This window comes from Colletotrichum orchidophilum (assembly GCF_001831195.1).
Source record: "Colletotrichum orchidophilum strain IMI 309357 chromosome Unknown Scaffold_118.1, whole genome shotgun sequence".
Lineage (NCBI taxonomy): Eukaryota > Fungi > Ascomycota > Sordariomycetes > Glomerellales > Glomerellaceae > Colletotrichum > Colletotrichum orchidophilum.
Genome location: NW_019173074.1, coordinates 54,297 through 73,811, shown reverse-complemented (window position 1 = coordinate 73,811; position 19,515 = coordinate 54,297). Strand labels below are relative to the sequence as shown.

The 19,515-nt window shown below is 54.9% G+C and overlaps 6 protein-coding genes across 6 annotated transcripts; 3 read left to right on the top strand and 3 right to left on the bottom strand.

Moving 5' to 3' along the window:
* Positions 1–2,155: 2,155 nt before the first annotated feature.
* On the top strand, positions 2,156–3,498 carry CORC01_11190 (uncharacterized protein; the record flags this gene model as incomplete). Its single annotated transcript, XM_022622816.1, has 2 exons — positions 2,156–2,241; positions 2,319–3,498. The coding sequence occupies 2 exons, from the start codon at positions 2,156–2,158 to the stop codon at positions 3,496–3,498; spliced, it is 1,266 nt and encodes a 421-aa protein (XP_022470669.1).
* A 210-nt stretch (positions 3,499–3,708) lies between these two features.
* Positions 3,709–5,490, bottom strand: CORC01_11189 (LMBR1 domain containing 1; the record flags this gene model as incomplete). The annotated part of the gene is made up of 1 exon (XM_022622815.1): positions 3,709–5,490. One exon carries the CDS (start codon positions 5,488–5,490, stop codon positions 3,709–3,711), a length of 1,782 nt encoding a protein of 593 aa, XP_022470668.1.
* Positions 5,491–6,105: 615 nt separating this feature from the next.
* CORC01_11188 (CPSF A subunit region) lies at positions 6,106–10,645 on the top strand (the record flags this gene model as incomplete). The annotated part of the gene is made up of 5 exons (XM_022622814.1): positions 6,106–8,200; positions 8,259–8,575; positions 8,628–8,801; positions 8,848–10,093; positions 10,158–10,645. The coding sequence occupies 5 exons, from the start codon at positions 6,106–6,108 to the stop codon at positions 10,643–10,645; spliced, it is 4,320 nt and encodes a 1,439-aa protein (XP_022470667.1).
* Positions 10,646–11,325: 680 nt separating this feature from the next.
* On the bottom strand, positions 11,326–13,476 carry CORC01_11187 (uncharacterized protein; the record flags this gene model as incomplete). Its single annotated transcript, XM_022622813.1, has 3 exons — positions 11,326–11,670; positions 11,723–12,703; positions 13,453–13,476. 3 exons carry the CDS (start codon positions 13,474–13,476, stop codon positions 11,326–11,328), a joined length of 1,350 nt encoding a protein of 449 aa, XP_022470666.1.
* Positions 13,477–16,108: 2,632 nt separating this feature from the next.
* CORC01_11186 (uncharacterized protein) lies at positions 16,109–17,215 on the top strand (the record flags this gene model as incomplete). The annotated part of the gene is made up of 2 exons (XM_022622812.1): positions 16,109–16,457; positions 16,542–17,215. The coding sequence occupies 2 exons, from the start codon at positions 16,109–16,111 to the stop codon at positions 17,213–17,215; spliced, it is 1,023 nt and encodes a 340-aa protein (XP_022470665.1).
* A 293-nt stretch (positions 17,216–17,508) lies between these two features.
* Positions 17,509–19,376, bottom strand: CORC01_11185 (endoplasmic oxidoreductin-1; the record flags this gene model as incomplete). The annotated part of the gene is made up of 2 exons (XM_022622811.1): positions 17,509–17,617; positions 17,680–19,376. The coding sequence occupies 2 exons, from the start codon at positions 19,374–19,376 to the stop codon at positions 17,509–17,511; spliced, it is 1,806 nt and encodes a 601-aa protein (XP_022470664.1).
* Positions 19,377–19,515: the final 139 nt, after the last annotated feature.

The window sequence follows — 19,515 nt, the reverse complement described above, 5'->3', positions numbered from 1 at the left end:
CTTCGCTTCGGTCGGTTGTGTTTACTACGCCTATTCTTCGTTGGGTAGGTAGGTAGGTAGGTAAGTAGGTGTGTAGTCGGAATGCGACACAGCAAATGCCAATCTACAATGGGGACCACAACGCGTACAAGTCTCGTGTGCGATTCGGGTGCGAATGGGCCGAGGTTGAGATGTGGGCAAGATGTAAGATTAAGAAGGTAGCATGAACTGGCGGAAGTGGGAGCCAGGGTAGTTTTGTCTCTTCCCCCGTTTCAACACTGATGCGCAAGCGTGTAGGATGCCAGGAGATGCGCTTTGTGACTGTCTATCCACTGGCAGGGATGCTCCGACTGGTTGAATACCTATGCCGTCAGACGATGGCTATGTGTAATGGACTGAATGGTCGCCACCACACTACACACTATGACGGAAGGCCGGATGAGCTGGTACGCCCTGAAAGTGGTGCTTCCCGTTTCCTCTGCGCTCTTGATTGCCTGGCGCTGTTCGGTAGGATTTGGGTAACCGGAGTTCGGTTCTTTGGCGTACTTTGAGGATCGGCGATAAAGGTACTATGCAATGGCAGGGATCTCTTGGGTGCGTGCGGCGTTTGGAATGCGCGATGAAGTCGCTGTTGAAAGAAGGATTTAAGTCGGTGCGACCTCTTTTAGGACAGTGTCTTTCTTAGGCGGAGGGGTGTGGCGGTCTATGATGCAAGCAGGGGCCTTGCTTGTCGCTTGGTGAAGTTGGTAAGGAGGCGAGGAGGCTCTTTTGTTTGGTAAGATGATGTTCTCGAAGGCGTGAAAGGAACGACGACGAGGGGAAGTGGAAAGACCTTGTTCAGATATCTTATAACTCTTATGCAGGCCTTTCCATTTCCACGTTATATCACGATGGGAAGGCAGTAAGCATTGGGTACAGCCTAGGTACTGGTGGCGACACAGCCGCCGAACAATCTTTTCCTATGGATCCATGTTTATCGTAAATCCTCCCACCGCCGCAAGGTGTTTTCCTACCTTGTGGACGGTGCTGCCTGAACCCTGGCATACGCTTTGGTGACGGCGTTTTCCAACGCGCCACCCACTAAGGCATCAAGCATCGTTTGTCGTGGCGGTATACCATCCCATAAGACGCAAAACACAGCGGACAACCGCAGTCGCTGACTATTTACCGCTGTCCGTTTGCAGTCACCAAGGTCTCTACCAGCAGGGTGTGACATCCCTTCAAAGCCGAGTGGAAAGAAGCTACCGTACGCAATGGCAGACGATCACCTATCTAGGCCATAGACCGTTGCTTGAGCCGTTGCGTTTCTCTACCACCGCCTCTCTCTGGAATCGTCAATGAGCGTTGATGACTTCTTTGAATTGCTAATAACTGGGAGTTTACAAAGTAGTGATGAGAATCTCGCAGCATCGAGGCACAGTCGGGCGATGCCAAGACGACTAGTTCGGGGACTTGAGCAACCGACTGAGTGAGGTTGGAGGGTACCTAGGCACTCAGCCACTGGCACGCCAGGACGCGGGTTTCTGCCTAATGAGGTCCCAGCGATGGCAATGTCCCCCCCCCATCTCGCTTATTCAAGCTTAACTAGTGGCTAAGGTAATACCTGATTTGTCACGTTGAGTTGAGCAAAGAGGCTGTGCAGTCACATTTCGTACCAGTTGGCGGACAACGTCTCGCACTCGCTACCTACCTTATCCTCTCCACTCTCTCGTCAGCCAGCAAGCAGTACCAGTTACCAGGTCATTAGTGTGCCAGCGTGCCAGCCTACAGGGTTCTATCGTGGGTAGTCGTACCTTTGCACTCTGCCTTATGATCTGACTTGCTCACCTGCCCTGTAGCGCCAAAGCTTGGTACTCTAGAGACAGGTGAGATCTTTGGCCCCATATCCTTCAGTATCGAATTCTCGTCCCCTGGCTGCCTCGCGGGTTGCCTCGCGCCACCTTTTCGGACCTTGTCGACCTCATGCTTGTTGCCTCCTCAACAATTGGGCGTCCACCGCAACCCCCTCTTATCATTACAAGCTCATTCCCATACGACCTATCACACCCGTGTGCGGGGTTTCCTCTCCTCGGATTCATATGTCTGACCAAAGTCTTTTTATTCCCTTGCACCCGCGCCTACCCCTTCGGTCTCGGTCAGAACTAGATCTAATATCCAAAGGAGAGAGACCTTGAACATGAGCAGTCCCGACAAGAGTCTCCTGGACCGCCTGAGCGCGTTGAAGGGCGGCAGTCCCGGAGTGTCATTGGACAGGTCATTAAAGTAAATAAGAAACCACACAAGCAAAAAATAACCACCGGCATCTTCGGGAGACCAATTTGCTAAGGTTTTCTGTCAAGTGCCCTCAATGTCTCCCTCACGGGCATCAAGCCAGCGAAATCGCCTTCGAGAGATGATGCACTGTCCGCTCGGTTGAGGTCCCTGAGGAACACACCCGAGCGTGAGGAACCACCCCCTCCGCAGCAGCAGACCGCAAAGGTCACGGCGAATTCTCACCTCGGTCAGCAGTGTCCGGCATCCCCATCCCGGGGGTGGTCTCGCGCGGGACCAACACCGCCCCATTCCCAGCCGCAACAGTCCTCGAGATCGCCCGCCGCTCCGGCACCGGCGGCTCCGACGGCAGGAGCGGGGGATGACGTTGATCCTCTCCTGCAGACGGATGACCAGACCCTCGAGGATCTGCTCAACGACGAGGACTTTGGCCCGCAGCACCAGTGGCGCTCCAATCCCAAAGATGAGTCCGCCAAGGTGAACTTGCTTCTAGAAGAGCTCTCGAAGGCCTCGGTGGACCCGTCTCGGAGTAAATGGCGAGATGGACCTGTTGACGGCCAGGATGATGATGATGACTCGGATAGCGGAGGAATGGGCCGCGAGGTGGAGGATTTGCTCTCACAGGCTCTGGAGGAGGCGGAGTACAATTCTCGGCGAGAGTCTATTCCACCAATACCGGGCGATAAGTACGGGGCTTCCGATGATGGAGGCCAAGATACCTCGCGAGAGGATCATCAAGGTGGAGGTGACGGTGGCACAGGGCTCTCCCTCCCCTCAGTACCCTCAACCATCGCAGTCCCCAAGGCAGACGATGAAGCCGAAGGCGGCCTCCCCGACCTCATGCTTCCTTGCGTACCGTCCAGTGCCCCCAAGCACGACGCCGCATCAGACTTTGACAACGACATCGCGGCACGCATGGCCGCACTGAGCGGTCTCGGCTCCTCGTCGGACGGCGGCATGGGCCTCCCCTCCGTACCGACATTTCAACCCGCGGATCGCTTCGTGAAGCAGAAGCGTCTAACCTCCAAGACGGGCTACACCGACGAGGATGCCGCGACATGGTGTACGGTTTGTCTAGAGGATGGCACGTTGCAGTGCCTTGGCTGTGAGGATGTCTACTGTGCCAGGTGCTGGCATGAAATGCACGTTGGCCCAGCAGCGGCCTTCGATGACCGGACGCATAAGGCCGTCCGGTTCGTCAAGCCCAAGAAGGATAGTGAGAAGAGGGTCATGCTGGGAGCCTCATGAGAACAAATAAACAGTTTTGAGCATTCTGTGACGCTAAATTGGACTACCAACCCGGTCCCCACCACCCTCAGCTTCGTGTGCCTTGACCGTGGTTCAATACAAAATTCCACGCTTCCCGTACCGTTAATGATATGTAATGTGTTTGGTTTACAACCCGCCCGTATACGCTCGGCACAATGTTTCCGATGTTAAGGGAGCCACGACGCTGGATCAGGCCTCAGAAGACCCAGCACCATTGTGTCCTTCCTGCGTACCGTAAGTAGTCTTCTTGGTGCGTCCCGTGATATCCTGCCATGTCGCTCCGAATCTGCGACCGGTGCTTGCCAGCAAACCCTCCTCTTCATCCTCCTCGGCGTCCTCGTCAACCTCGGAAACATTGAGCTTGGGAGCCCGGAATAGTCCAGTCGTGAAAACAACGAGGAAGATTCCGAGGAAAACGAACTGGGCCCAGAAGTCCAGCATGCCAAAGAAGGGCCACGTGATTGCGATGCGGTTGAGAAATTCGGCCATGATTGAAGGCGTGCAAACCTTGAGGGCCTCGGGATCCAGCGCTTCAGAGCACTGCACTAGATAATCGGGTCTCTCCTTGCAGTCGGGGGTCTCACCAGCGTGGTGAGGAGCTGTGCAGTACGTCTGAGTGCCGTACATGGAGTACTGGGGAGCAACCATGTTCGCGATAGTGTAGTTGATGGCTAGGATAATGAGGGCCAGCATGACTGTCGCAATGAGGAGAGCTTGCGGCGCGGTGCGTCCCTTGCGGATCTGGAAGATGCGAACCCACAAAAATCGGATGCCGATGGTGGCAATACCCGTGATTGAACTGCTGAAGAAGAAGAGGACGAGGAGTGCCATCAAGACGTAATCAATCGGGAAGGCCTTGGCCGACTGAATGAAAATCCAGTTGATAGGCTGGAAGATATTGATGTGGCCCAGGATGTAGCCGCACTTGCCCTTGCAAAAGGAGTTCTTCGCCTTGTCGATTCCCGTGATCAACATTGACACCCAGATCAAGACGGAGAGCAAGAGCAGTAGGATACCGCCGAGAAGCTTGATGGGCCGGAAGACGGCGCAGACCTTGAGCCAAAACCTGTAAATGGTGCTGCGGCCTTCTCCGGAGGCCTCTGCGGCGAGTCTCTCACGACGAGTTAATGTGCGCTCCTCTCGCACCAGAGCCTCGAGTTCACGCCTGTCCTTGGACGACATGCCCTCGGGACGGCCAGCATTGCGCATTTCCAGCTGACGCTGACGCTCGCGGTTCTGCTCCAAAGCCGATGCGGTGCTTTCGGTAAGTTGAGGTGCAGAGATCGACGGTGCAGACTTGATGAAGGACATGGGAAGCAGGGCAAGTCCGGCTGCTGTGTAGATGACATAGAGCAGAACTCCGAGAGTGACGAGAAGTCCGAGAGCGAAGGCAAGCGCCTTTTGACCATTGTTCTGAACCAGGATGCGCTTGAAGTAATCCAGGTCCCAGTGAGCACCGTTGTGATCGCCAGCGGCTGGTACGAAGAAGCCGACCAGGAAGAGGATCAGTACAAGAATGACGAAGACGAGTGTGTACTTGAGCGCACTGATGAGGCGGCTGCTGAAGGATCGACCCTCCTCGACTTCGATCTCATCGTATTCCTCGTGCCAGAAGTAGGCGAATGGAATGATCAAGAGACACAGCAGAGCGTCGAAGCTGTAGAGTGAATAATAGACGATTCGCAGTGTTTGAAGGATATCGTGAACTCGCGCCTCGGTGGCCCAATCCTTCTTCACGCCAAGCGATGCATGTGTTGTGGAGGAGATGAGGGCAATGTCGACAGGCAGGAGAAGAACCGTTGCCAGGAGGGCCGTCAGACTGACAATAGCGACGATGCTGACTATGACGGATCGCTCCCGGGGCGTCTGCCAGGTGAAGGTAGTAATGATGGCAGCCAGGAGGCAGAAGACGACTGCGGCGGCATAGGCCACCCAGATGAGGCTGGTCTGGAGCAGGCCTGCGTTGGCCATGATGGAAAGCGGTTTCGCAGTACGATTTCAGGAGATGGTGATTCTTGGGCCGTCAACCTTTGTTCTTGTTTCCCGAAGAATCAGTAGAACTGGTGCAGAGCAGTGGGCATCGCCATTGTTTCACTGCTTAATTCCTCGGTGCTTGGGGAGCTCTAGGTTAGCATGCCTGTGGTGGAGGTTGCGCCGGGTGACGTAACAGGGGCAGAAGAATTGCCTGAGCTGCTAGCTCCTGCCATGGCGACAGGCTTAGCGAGGCCTCAGCTCCCAGTCAACCTCTAGCTTGCCTGCTTTAGTGTGCTGCACCCGAGCGTCACAGTGCTGCTAGGAGGCTGCTGAGTGCTGCGAGTGCTGAGGTCTAGACCACAGTAGGCCTGCTGTACATTGGGTACCCCGGAGTTTCGGCTCTTTCTTTGATCCGCTCTGCCATCTCTCGCCAATCAGCATGCACGACACGGTCAATGGGCTTTTGCGCGACCAGAGCTCTTGAAGGAGCTGTCGTTGGATTGATTTGCGACAGGCAACCTTCTACGCTTCTGCAAACCTACGATCCCATCCATCGCCCTCGTATACTAATGACCGCAAGGGCTCCAAGGGCAATTGCCTGAGACTGTCAAGATGCAGTGCTATACAGAGCTCACGCCACCCACTGGTGTGCAGTACAGTCTCAGCTTGCCCTTCCTCTCGGCGCAAAGTAACAATCTAGTCGTCGCAAAGGGCTCTTTACTGCAGATCTTCTCGACAAAGACCATTTCTTCCGAGTTCGACACGTCGCAAACTCGAGAGCAACAGACTTCTAGGGCCGAGGAACCATACGACCGCCGATTGAACGACGATGACGGCCTCGAGTCTTCCTTTTTGGGCGGCGACGGTATGCTGGTTCGCGCCGATCGATCAAACAACACCAAGCTCGTGCTCGTGGCCGAATTTCCATTATTTGGTGTCGTAACGGGACTGGCAAGAATTAAATTGCAACACTCCAAGTCAGGTGGTGAAGCTCTTCTGATTGCTACAAGAGTTGCCAGGCTGAGCTTGGTCCAGTGGGATCCCGAGAAACACGCACTCGAGGATATCTCCATCCACTACTACGAGAAAGAAGAGCTAGAAGGCTCTCCATTCGACGGCCCGTTGAGCAACTACTGCACATATCTTGCTGCCGATCCTGGTTCGCGATGCGCCGCTCTCAGGTTTGGCCCCAGATACATCGCCTTTCTCCCCTTCAAGCAAGCCGATGAGGACATAGATATGGATGACTGGGATGAAGATGTGGATGGACCTCGGCCGGCAAAAGAGCCATCAGCAGCAGCGGCCACAAATGGAACTAGCAACATAGCAGATGTACCATACTCAACATCATACGTCCTCCCTCTACCGCAGCTTGATCCCAGTCTCCTTCATCCTGTGCACCTCGCCTTCTTGCATGAGTACAGAGAGCCCACCTTTGGCATCATCTCCTCAACACAGCGCCGCTCCAACACCTTACCTCGCAAGGACCACTTCTCTTACAAGGTCTTCACTCTCGATTTACAACAGAGGGCCTCGACCGCGATTCTCTCCGTCAACAACCTACCCCAGGACCTCTTCAAAGTCATTGCCCTGCCAGGTCCTGTCGGCGGCGCTCTGCTCATCGGCACGAACGAGTTGATTCATATAGATCAGTCTGGAAAGCCGAACGGTGTGGCTGTCAACGCCTTCACTAAGGAAACCACGAACTTCCCTCTCGCAGATCAGTCTGATCTGGATTTGCGGCTCGAGCACTGTTACATCGAACTTATGTCTGCCGAGAATGGAGAGTTGCTGATGGTGCTCAGCGACGGGCGACTGGCCATCGTCACCTTCAAGATTGATGGACGCACAGTTTCAGGGGTCAGCGTCAAGCTTGTGCCGATCGAAGTTGGTGGCAACATTGTCCAGTGTAGTGTCTCCTCCATCTCGAAGCTTAGCAGGAACGTCTTCTTCCTAGGGACTACGGGGAGTGACTCCCTTGTTCTCGGCTGGACACGAAAGCAGGCGCAGAACGCACGCAGAAAAACACGATTGGTCGACGACTCATTCGAGTATGACCTGGAAGATGAAGACATGGATGACGACGACGATGACGATCTGTATGGTGAAACGACAACAACAATGATTCAGCCCGGTGCGACTGCGAATGGGGTTTCCAAGGGAGGAGACTTGAGCTTCCGCATTCATGATTCCTTGCTGAGCATTGCGCCCATCAAGGATATGGTGTCGGGCAAGCAAGCTTTCATTCTAGACAGCGAGGAGGAGAAGAACTCGGTCGGTGTCGTATCCGACCTGCAGCTCGCCTGTGCTGTGGGCAAGGGCAATGCCGGCGCTGTTGCTATCATGAACCAAAATATTCAGCCAAAGGTCATCGGTAGGTTCGAGTTCCCAGAGGCCAGAGGATTCTGGACCATGTGCGTTCAGAAACCCATTCCAAAGTCCTTGCAAGGGGACAAGGGGGCCAACGCCGCAGTGGGTAGCGAATTTGATGCTTCATCTATATACGACAAGTTCATGATTGTTTCAAAGGTTGACCTGGATGGGTATGAGACGTCAGACGTTTATGCTCTTACTGGTGCTGGTTTTGAAGCGTTGTCAGGAACAGAATTTGATCCCGCGGCGGGCTTTACGGTGGAGGCCGGTACTATGGGAAAGCATCTGAGGATCATTCAAGTTCTCAAATCGGAAGTACGTTGCTATGATGGAGGTGAGTCGAAATTTTTCCCGTCCCAAGGCATTCACCGTCATTGCTAATCGTTGCTCAGATCTGGGCCTAAGTCAAATACTTCCGATGCTCGACGAGGACACCGGTGCTGAGCCACGAGTGATCACTGCCAGCATTGTCGACCCTTATCTTCTCCTCATTCGAGACGACTCGAGCATTATGGTGGCTCAGATCGACAACAACTGCGAGTTGGAGGAAATGGAAAGAGAAGATGACGCTATTCTTTCGACGAAGTGGCTTGCAGGATGCCTGTACAAAGACGTGAACGGTCTTTTTGGCCCGAAGCAAAAAGACGGGGCCACAACAGAAGATCACGGCATTTTCATGTTCTTGCTGAGTGCGGCGGGGGCTCTTCATGTAAGAATTGAGCAGCAACCGACTGGCAGACGTTTTGCTTACCTATCCACAGATATACGCTCTCCCCAACCTTTCTAAGCCAGTCTACGTTGCTGCTGGCTTGACCTATGTTCCTCCTTTCCTGTCCGCAGACTACGCCGTCAGACGGGGTACCGTTCAAGAGACGCTGACTGAGATTTTGGTGGCCGATCTTGGTGATGCTACTGCGGCTTCACCACACCTCATCGTAAGTCTTGTCAATTTGGAGACTTCTGTTTACTGAAACCCAAAAGCTCCGTCATGCAAATGACGACCTCACTATATACGAACCGATCCGTCTCAAATCACAAGACGATTCCGTGGGTCTGGCAAAGACTCTCCATTTCCGCAAGATCAACAACCCTTCTCTCGCCAAGAGTCCCGTTGAAGTTGCTGATGATGATGCCAACGAGCAACCGCGGTTTGTTCCTCTTCGGTCCTGCAGTAATATCAGCGGGTATATCACCGTCTTCTTGCCTGGTGCCTCGCCGTCCTTCATCATCAAGTCTGCCAAGAGCAGTCCGAAGGTCGTCGGCCTGCAGGGCATTGGTGTGCGCGGCATGAGCTCATTCCACACAGAAGGCTGCGAGCGCGGCTTCATCTATGCCGACTCGGAGGGCCAAACACGTGTCACACAGCTCCCCGCAGACACGAACTTTGCCGAACTGGGCGTTTCTGTGCGCAAGATACCGGTCGGCGATGCCGTTGGCCTGATCGCCTACCATCCCCCAATGGAGACCTACGCCGTTGCGTGCAGTGTCTCTGAGGCGTTTGAGCTCCCAAAGGACGATGACTACCATAAGGAGTGGGCCAAGGAGACCACAACCATATATCCCCGAACCGAACGCGGCATCATTAAGCTCATGAGCCCGACGACGTGGTCCGTCATTGACGCCGTTGAGCTCGAGCAGCACGAGGTCGCGATGTGCATGAAGACACTTCACTTGGAAGTTTCCGAAGAAACCAAGGAGCGCCGAATGCTCATCACCATCGGCACCGCTATCAACCGCGGCGAGGATCTGCCTATCCGCGGCCGTATCCTCGTCTACGATGTTGTCCCCGTCGTCCCGCAACCCGGCCGGCCCGAGACGAACAAGAAACTCAAGCTCGTTGCCAAGGAGGAGATACCCCGCGGCGCCGTTACCGCCATATGCGAGGTCGGCTCCCAGGGTCTCATGCTCGTCGCCCAGGGACAGAAGTGCATGGTGCGCGGTCTCAAGGAAGACGGGACGCTGCTGCCCGTTGCCTTTATGGACATGAATTGCTACGTCACGGCAGTGCGCGAGGTCCGCGGTACGGGTTACTGTCTCATGACAGACGCCTTCAAGGGCGTCTGGTTCGTCGGGTATGCCGAGGAGCCGTATAAGATGATGCTCTTTGGTAAGAGCGCGGGCAAGTTCGAGGTCTCGACGGCTGACTTTGTCGTCGCCGGCGACGAACTGCACATTGTCGTCTGCGACAAGGACGGCGTGATCCATGTGATGCAATTCGACCCGGAGCGTAAGTTCACCTCCTGAGTACTACTACCCAGTCGTCGATGATCTAAAATTTTGACTCCTTCCAGATCCAAAATCACTCCAGGGCCACCTCCTACTGAATCGCGCCTCCTTCTCCGCGGCCCCAAACCACCCGACGGCAACACTCTCCCTTCCCCGAACCTCCGCGTCCCCGTCACCGGCCACCGCCTCCAAGAACCCGCCCACGACCCTCCTCCTCGCCTCCCCGACCGGCGCCCTCGCCTCCCTCAATCCTCTCGGGGAGCAAGCCTACCGGCGCCTGACGTCGCTCGCCAACAGCATTGCTGCCGCCGTGCCCCAGGCGGCGGCCACGAATCCGAAAGCCCACCGCCTGCAACCCCTCGACGCGCGCACGCCCGGCGTCGACACCAGCGCCGGCCGCAGCATCGTCGACGGTGCCCTGCTCTCCCGCTGGAACGAGCTCGGTGCCGGGCGTCGGTTCGAAGTAGCCGGCAAGGGCGGCTACGGCGACGTACTCGAGGTCAGGGGTGAGTTGGAAGGTGTCCTAGGATGGAGCGGTATGGCCTACTTCTAGAGAAAATTTCAGCTTTTAGATTTAAATGAGGTGAAAATTTGGAATGGCATTCTGAAAGACGGATGGGGGTCAGGAACGAAAAGCGAAAGGAGCTGTTGATGGTTTTGATCCTCTGGCAGCTTTACCCCACGAGATAGATCTTGTGTCGTCGAGGACTTGATCAAAAATAGATCAAAACGCAGCGCTCGTGTAGTATACTTCATTTCAAGGTGTCATCTTTCTCAATTCACAAGGAATCAGTGCTGCAACGTTTATCCAGCGCGGTCAGCAATGCGGAATAAAGTAATTCTGAGTGTTTTGCGGAGAAGAAACAAGATAGCAAGCTTATGGGTATACTATTTACTAAGACTAAGAAAATTACCGCCCTTTTTGATCATGATGCGGTGCATGGTTTTATGGTTCTTGCTCTTCGGCAGACCTACGCAGCTCACACCTCACCATTGATGTCGTTTCTTGTTGACAACCAAACGCAAGCTGCGCACTCTGTCTCCTCTCTAATTAATTCCCTACCGCAAGGCGTCTCCTTCTAGGTACGAAACGTCTTACTTGTACACATGCCGAAATACTCGACACTCATTCAAGATACTGGTGCCAATCTTGAGTCGGCGTCTGTTGAAACGTCAGGTCTTAACGCCGCCGGAATACATGGGAAAGGTCCGAATCTGGGTGACAAAAGCCATCTACGCCGCAGTGTGATTCTTTCGACGGATGCTACCGAAACGACGCTTCAAGCCGTCGCTAAAACGCTTGCCGGTACTATTGTGACGATGGATGTCTGCGCTGTTGGTTTGTCCGTTGGGCATTTCGGAGGGGCCGGGTCTTCCGTCAGCAGCATTGCTGACACTGCGCTGACGTACCATCGCCCCGTTATCCTTACGTGACTGAGCGTTGACGCCGGAGCGCATCTCGTATTCTGCGGGGCTATTGCCAAGAGACGCCTTACGCATGCGCTTCTTCTCCTTAAGGTCTCTCTCGTAGGTGTAGGAAGGCTCTCCCTTTCCCTTCAGATCATCAGGATGGTATTGCTGTCTGGAATTAGTCCCAATTTGCAATTCTTCAGAACCGATGTCGACTCACAATTCCGTCCCATCTCTTGTAAGCACCACCTTGGTTATTGGGCTCACGCATGAGATCGGCTCCTTCCTCATAGTTCATAACATTGCCGCTCATATCAGTGCCACCGGCGGGAATAAGACCGGTGCCTTGCAACGGTACATGCTTGTCCAGGGAATCCTGAATGTACTCGCGAGGCGTCGCCTTCAAGGCCTCCAGGTTGGACTCCCTCACAGCCTCAACGGGCGCATACTTTTTGTTGCGGTTGCGGGACGCCAAAGTGGCATCATAGGGGCCGCCATGATGGTAGACGCCGCCGATGCTGTCGAGCGAGTCAATGGTGTCCGTCACGGGGCCATATCTGCGCGTCCTGAGGTGAGGTGCACGGTCTGCGGCGCGCTGCTCGCGCTTGATCATGTCTAGAGGTCGATGAGACATATCGCCGGGAAACCTCTGGTTGATGGAACCGGAGCGTCGAAGACCGCCGGAGCCTTGGTGAGAGTTCACGCTCTTGCTGCGCTGAACTGAAGAATTGGGTTGAGGTGCGTTCTCCTCGGCAATGGAGCGAGTACGGGCACTAATGCTCCGAGTAACACTCGTGCTCGGGGGGAATCGATCTCTTGGCGAAGACGGTACTCGGAGGCCGTTACTTCGAACGCTGCTACTACGGCCTAGGGGATGGTTTGGCGAGGAGGGCGACGCTGGAGAACCAAGTCCTCTAGGCTGAGGCGAAGAAGCGTGCTTGTAAGTCGGCGAGAACGGATTGGATGAATGAAAGCTGGACCGAGTTGGGCTTGCGGACGCAGGCGGAGTGGGATACGATGAGGTGCGGCTGTGGCTTTTGTGACTATTGTGGCTCTGGTTGCTACTCTGAACTGGTTCTTTGCCTTTCTTCTTCTGCGAGAAAGTTCGAAGCAATGGGTCGGGGTTTATGAATGAGCTTCCCGGTCCTGTTTCTTGGCTAGGCTCGGGTGCAGTGAGAGGGTCGAGCAGATATGCTTTAGCCTAGAATAGTCGAGTCAATTGATGAATTGGGTGGGGAATGGTAAAGCAACTCTGAGGCAAGGTCAAGTAACATGAGGAGATGATGAGTATAAGAGCATTGAGAGGCCGCGCATCCCTGTGTGGAGAGACCCGTATTATTTACGTCGTCAAGGGCTTAGGTGCAGTACGAATGATGTGAGGCAGATTTCGGGGTTGTTCTTGGAAATCCAACATGTTGGACAGGCAGTGACGCAAGAAGGGACCCCCGAGCGGCGTGGTCTGGGTGGCTAAGGTAGAACCGTGCGTTGCAGGGGGCCCGACCGTACCTTTGTTACCAGCTCATCTAGGTTGGCAGGGGTAGCTTGGACGGAGAGGGTGACTTCGAAGAACAAGTTCGGGCGCAAGCAGCTAGTGCCGTCGGGTGCCCTGACAGGAGAGAAAGGATGGGCGAGACGGGACGATCGGCTTCGACCATGGCTGACGACACCTGAACAGAGCGACTAGTTGGGCCACGACTTGCTTGGGTGCCCGGGAGTGACGGAATACAGAACATTGGGAGACAGGCTAGAAGGGTAGTGATAAGGCCGCAGATGCGACAGTGATGGGATCGGAAATGTGGAGAAGGCGAGAGTAGAAAAAAAGAACGTGGGCGATGACGATGTTGGCAGTAGCGCGCAATCGGGGAATGAACAGAAGATAATATTAACAATGTAGCAGTGCGTCGGGTGCAGGGACACACTGGAGCGAGCTGAGGTTGGCAATTGACTTACCCACTGCTTGTCGGACCTATCCATGGCTACTGACGTCGATGCGACAACCCCGATGAGTGCGTTTGTATAGTGAGGTAATCGGGTAGTCGGTGCGCAGGCGAAGCAGGTAAGGCAACGGTTCAAGGTACGGATCGGGATGAGCAGGTGGTCTAGCGCGTGCCTCCAACCAGGTTTGCAGCTCGTTTACTGGAGATTGCGACGTCTTTTTTTCGGATGATCCAAAAGCGAGTCCAGGTTGGCCAAGACAAGAAAGCGATTTCGGTATAAGGTAAGGTAGACAGCGTATGCGACACACCGAAGGTAAGGTGATGGATGGTAGTGGGACACTTTGAGGTGTCAGAAAATGATGGGCGATGCAAAGCAAAGCAATGCAACGCAATCCAGACAAGAGACGAGAGTTGAAAGACGGTAGAAAGATGGTGCGCCCCAACGTAGGCGCGAGTGCCTTTTTGATAGTTTCCAGTATTGTCCGTTGTTCCGTTTGGTGGGAAGAGTGCGGTGCTTGCCCAGCGAGGGGCAGTAGAGTCATGAGCATGAGGGTGGGCGAGATGCCTACGACAGACGTAGCCAGTCCAGGCCCTTTCCTACCTTGGACTTCTAGACCCCGTCCTTGTAAGGCAGGTCGGGTGCATGTTTGTGTGACGAGCGAGTGAGTGTGTCCAGTGTGCGAATGCAGCAAGCGCAGAGAATTCTGCGCTTATTGCTTGGGCTTCCGGGAAGATGCCAGCATGGGAAGTGACCATCATGGGACCTGCGCTGACTGGGGCAGCCGAGCTTTCCATTGGTGAATGTAGGTACCACCTACTTTACATACTGCATAAGGTAGCAACCTCGTTTGTGGTGCTCTTTCTGATTTGTGGCTGCAGTGACAAGGACCTGGACTTGGGAAGTTGGGACTCTTGGCTCTTGGGAGGAGGGGATGGAAGGGGACGGGGAAGGGAAAGGGACTGGGCCGAGACCGCATGACGAGATGGTGTGGACAGGAAGGCGGGGACTCGATACTGTCCGAAGGTGCCTTCTATCTGCGGTGTTGGGCATATCTCTCTGGAAGGAACTCGCTTTTCAGGGCAAGATTACCAGATGATTGGAAGCCCCCCCTCGTATGATACCTGCAGCGGTACCTTGCATTATCTCGCCCTCCTGAACCGGTTGAAGAGAGAATACCGGTATCAGCGCCCATCGCTATCTTGTCGTCGACATGTTCGGTGTTGACACTGTTGAGACTTCACGGGCTCCCTTGGCCTTGATCCAGCATCACAAGATCGGCGCCGCACCACTACCGTCCCCCGGCCTCCCCGACATCTCTCACGTGCGGTTCGCTGTCCCCTCTCCCCCTCAGCGGCTCCGCTCGGACTGTCACGATCCCTGCAGGGTCGTGCAACGGCATCCTCGAGTGAGTGTACGGATACCTAGTACACTGTACAATGGTACGAATACATAGGGCAGCACACGAGAAGAAACGAAACATTTTGCCTGCTAGACTGAGTTAGCTCAGCCACAAGCACCCGATAACGGGACACGCGGACCCTTAACAACGTCTAGTTGGACTTCGAATTGGTTACTGAGCCCTATTGTGTACGTCATCCCACTGTAAAAGTAAAAAAAAAAAAAAAAAAAAAACCACTCTACTATGTACGGATAGCCAGGGGATCGGCAACCGCAACATCCCACTCCACCTTTCCACCTATGCCGCAACGGTTGCAGGGCTGATATTGCAGCCGCACTATCATCAGACCAAATCAAATCGCATGCGGCCAATGCCGCACAAAAATAGAGTCGGGATGCGCGGGCAAGCAGACTAAGCGGTACCGACACCGGCAATTACCATGGGACGGAGACACAACGGAGCCTTCGTAGCCGACTCGTCCACGTACGTAGTAGGTATGCACCATCCAACTCCGCTGCTTATACTCTGGGACTCGGGAGTCGGGGCACTTAGGCCGCATAACGGGGGCATACGGGAAAGGCCCAGTCCACGTCTCATCGCCCCTCTGTCAGGGCAATGCTTGTCCGCAACACTTCGCGAGAACACGTTGTCCGACTGGGAACGGCCTTCACCGCCACCCATCAATCAATTCTAAGGGCTATGCGCTTAAAATTATGGTCCGTTGGGGTCTTGTTTCCTTGCCGGTCATAAGAGAAATACGAGCAATTTGTCTCTCATTTGCAGCATCTTATGCCGAATTCAAGACAATCAGAAACTTATGGTTGAGATATACTCTGGTAGCATGCCAGATGAGTCGCTCATGTTCGTAATGTAGCTATGTTGCAAAGCGAACACCGCCGTTACAAAGCCCAGACACCCGGCACAGTGGGAGGAAAGTCCTTGCGCTACGTTGCTTTTCTGGGAGCACCTCGAACGAGATCTTCCAGCGAAGTCCCGAAACGCAGGCAGACCACTGTCCAATGTGCAGCTGGTGCTCGCTTCATACTTCACCTACTACAATTCAATGCCTCCATCTTGCAGCACCACCTTCATAGGCCACCATTGAACGTTTCTGGACTCGGTGTTGCGGGTAACGGGTACAATTAGAGTTGTTGAAACAAAAGCACTGTACACCCGCTCAACGCTTATTGGCTCGATAACTCCATCACAGACGCAAAAACACCGACCACACAGATAAACTGCGTCTTGACCAGCCCCTGGCGCTCAGCGATGGCTCTGGTGGACTACTCATCATCTGATTCGGCTTCTGAGGCCGGATTCCCTCCGGCTAAAAGGCGCAAAGAGGCGGATAGCGAGACCCATGGCTCCGTGGCAGGCGGCGCCGGAGCTGGCACCGGCGGTCGAAAAGGAATCCGACACAACCCTGCCGTGTCCTCGAACACGAGGGAGACTAATGGCGGTAGTGCATCGACACTTCCACCCCTCCCGGATGAGTTCCACGACCTGTACGCTTCTACGGTGCGAAATGCCACTGCCGACAACCCGGCTCTGCACCAGGGCCGAAAGAGAACCATTCCCCATATTGCTGGCAATTGGCCATCACACGTATACATTGAGTGTGAGTCTGAAGCTTCTCTCTTTCTCTCTCTCTCTCTCTGCCCTCACAGCCACGCACCTCACTTCGACTGACCTCACCATGCAGGGCACCCCTCTGCGGAGCAGCACTCTCTCCTCACTGCCATTTTAGACGAAATCGCACCGCTCCTTGGCACGCAGAAACTGCACCCGCTCCTAAATTCGGATCTCAACGCTCCCCTGCCACTTCACATCTCACTCTCGCGGCCTCTGTCCCTGATCACGGCGCAAAAGGACGCCTTCCTCTCCTCCCTGACATATTCCTTGTCCTCTGCCACGGGCGAGTTCAGTCTATCGCCGCGAGGCCTCGGCTTCTTCAAATCGCCGGACTCGGACCGGTCCTTCCTCGTCCTCCGTGTAGCGAACCCAGCCACCTCGTCGCAGAGCGACACTAGTAGCACCAGCACCACCGGCAGCAACCCGCAGCTCCGCACACTGCTCAACAAGTGCAACGGCGTCGCCGTCCGCTTCGAACATCCACCCTTGTACCAAACCCATGCGACCGAGCTCGTCGACGATGCGTTCCACGTGAGCATCGGGTGGACGTTTGGACTGCCGCACGAAGATGCGTGTCGGCAGACATACGGCTTACTGAAAAAGCCAGAGTTCCGTGGTGTCCAGAAATGGCACATTGAGGTTTCGGGGGTCAAGGCCAAGATTGGCAACGTTGTCACGCACATTGCTTTGAATAATCCGTCCAGGAGGAAGAAGAGCGCCACTGAGGATGGCTTATACGAGTGAGGGGTATTTGTTTTCGACTGCTCATGTGGGTAGCAAGGCTAGGAACCCTCAAGCAACAAGGCTGGCAGCATGGGCAGTCAAAATCGCTTTGTAGTGCCAAGGAACAAAGCCAATTTTCGGGGTGCTGGCATCGATTTGTTTGTACAGGCTGGTTGTGATACTAGTCTTAAGAGCACCTCGGCCCGGGAAAATTAAAATAACTAAACGCCATTTGCCCCCACCCGGCCATGCAGAGTAACACGATGCCATGCTGAGATGTCAACGACCAAAATGAAAGATGAAGAATAGACCATCTACAACTCATCCACTACATGCCGCTCAAAATGCCAGGTTCTGGGTGTCACAGGCAAACCGACAAAGAACTGATAGAACCGCAGCAGCTCGAAGAGAAGAACGTTGAAGCTATTGCCTGTTGTCAGTCATCTTTCCCACAATCGAGGTCTGTTGGTAATGTTCAAACTTACATTGTCTTAGGAGCCTCGATCCACCGGCGGACGACAAACTTGAAGGCCTTGTAAATGCGTCCAAATTCTTCGTCAAACATATCCGACAAGGTCTCTTCTCTCACAGGCTCGTCCTCGCCGTATTCCTCTTCGGGAACCGCTTTAGCGGCCTCCGCGTCTGGTGTCACCACCACGTTGTGCGGCTTCTTCGCCCGGTCCGGAATCGGGCTGGACGACGTGACCGCGGCGGCGAGGGCCTCCTCGGAATCAACCATGGCACGGAACTTATTAATGGCCGCGAGGGAGCTACTGATCCGGGCGTACGTGTTGAACAGGGCCACGAGCTCGGTGCGCTTCAGAACGGGAATGTCTTCGCTGGCATTATCGAACTCAAAGAGGACCTTGAGCGCGGTGCCGTAGCCGTTGGTCTGCAATTTGCCCCAGAGGCGACACTTGTCACAACCGACGCAGTCCATTACGCGGCTAACATTGCGGAAGCGGTTGCGGAAGTCCTCCTTCAGCGACGGGCCCTCACCGTTCTTAAACATGAGGCTCTCGTCAAAGATCTGGGACACGCTCGCCGCTCCCTCGGTGACCTCGAGGATCTTGGACCGCGTTGCGGCGTCCTGGTCGATGTCACCTGAACAAAAGGTATAATCGCGACCCTGAAGGTAGGGGCCGAGCTTGGCGACAGCACGTGTGACGAGGGCGTAGTTGAAGTAGAGGTTGCTGATCCGCTCGGGGTGGGTGTGGAGACGGCTGCGGTAGCATGCCACGTTGGGCGTCCATTGACCGGTGGTCTGATTGAGGAAATCCCAGCAGAGGTGGGTGCTGATGCTCGCGTGCATACCGGAGATGACACGATAGAAGACGCGCTTCTCCAAGCACTCGTCGCCAGCCTCGAGACCGTTCTGAGCCGCAAATGGAGCATTAGGCTGCGTCTCGCGCATCTGCTCCAGGGCCTGCTGGCGCCCAACCGCCTCGAGGATCTGACGGAAGTCTTGCGCCGCGGGGCCCTTGTGGCTGATCTGCGACTGTCCCAGGGATGCTGAGTGCGGGAACGAGCTCTTCTGGAAACAGTTCTCGCGGTAGATGGCGTCCCAGACTTGGGCGGCGCCCATGCCAGCGTATCCGGTGAATCGCTCAGGATTGCGGAGGAGGCTGACGTAGTCGCCCTTGGAGCTCGCGCTTTCGTCTTCGGGAACGCAGTAGTCTCGCTCGTCACACTCGTCGTCGTACTCCACCACACAGCTCTCGCCAACCTCCTCCCCCAGCTTTCCTTGTAGCGGCCGCTCGGGGCGCTCGTCCTGTACTTTTCGAGGAGGGTGTTTTGCTAACGGGCCTTCCAGCTTCCCGAGCTCGCTCGCCCTCCAGACCTCGGGGATGTCCTCCTCATTATCGAGTGTCTCTACAGCGCAGGCTATGTTGCCGCACATGCCATTTTCATCGTTCCAGAAAGGGCACTTCTTGTGGAAAAGGTTAAGACGGTAGTGTGAGAAGAAGTCGGTCGATCTCGTGAGGTCGTCGACGAGGGGTTTGACCTTGGTGTTCAGTTTATCGAGGGTAGAGTAGGAGGCGCATGCATCGGAAACGATGGCCTTGGGGGAAATCTGGTACGACGAGTTAGAGAGGGAGATTCGGTATTCGGACACTGCGGCGGTGACGTAGGCCCTCGAGAAGAGAAGGAGGAAATAAACGGCGGCATACCGCACAATCATCTTGGGCGCGCTCGCATTGGACTGGAGATCCCCAAAGTGCAAATACAGAAAGGAAGAATAGTCTGCTGGCAGACTTCATGGTGGTCGGAAGAAGCTCGTAGCTTCGCGGACGGTGGCTCAATCGGAGGGTTTAATATGC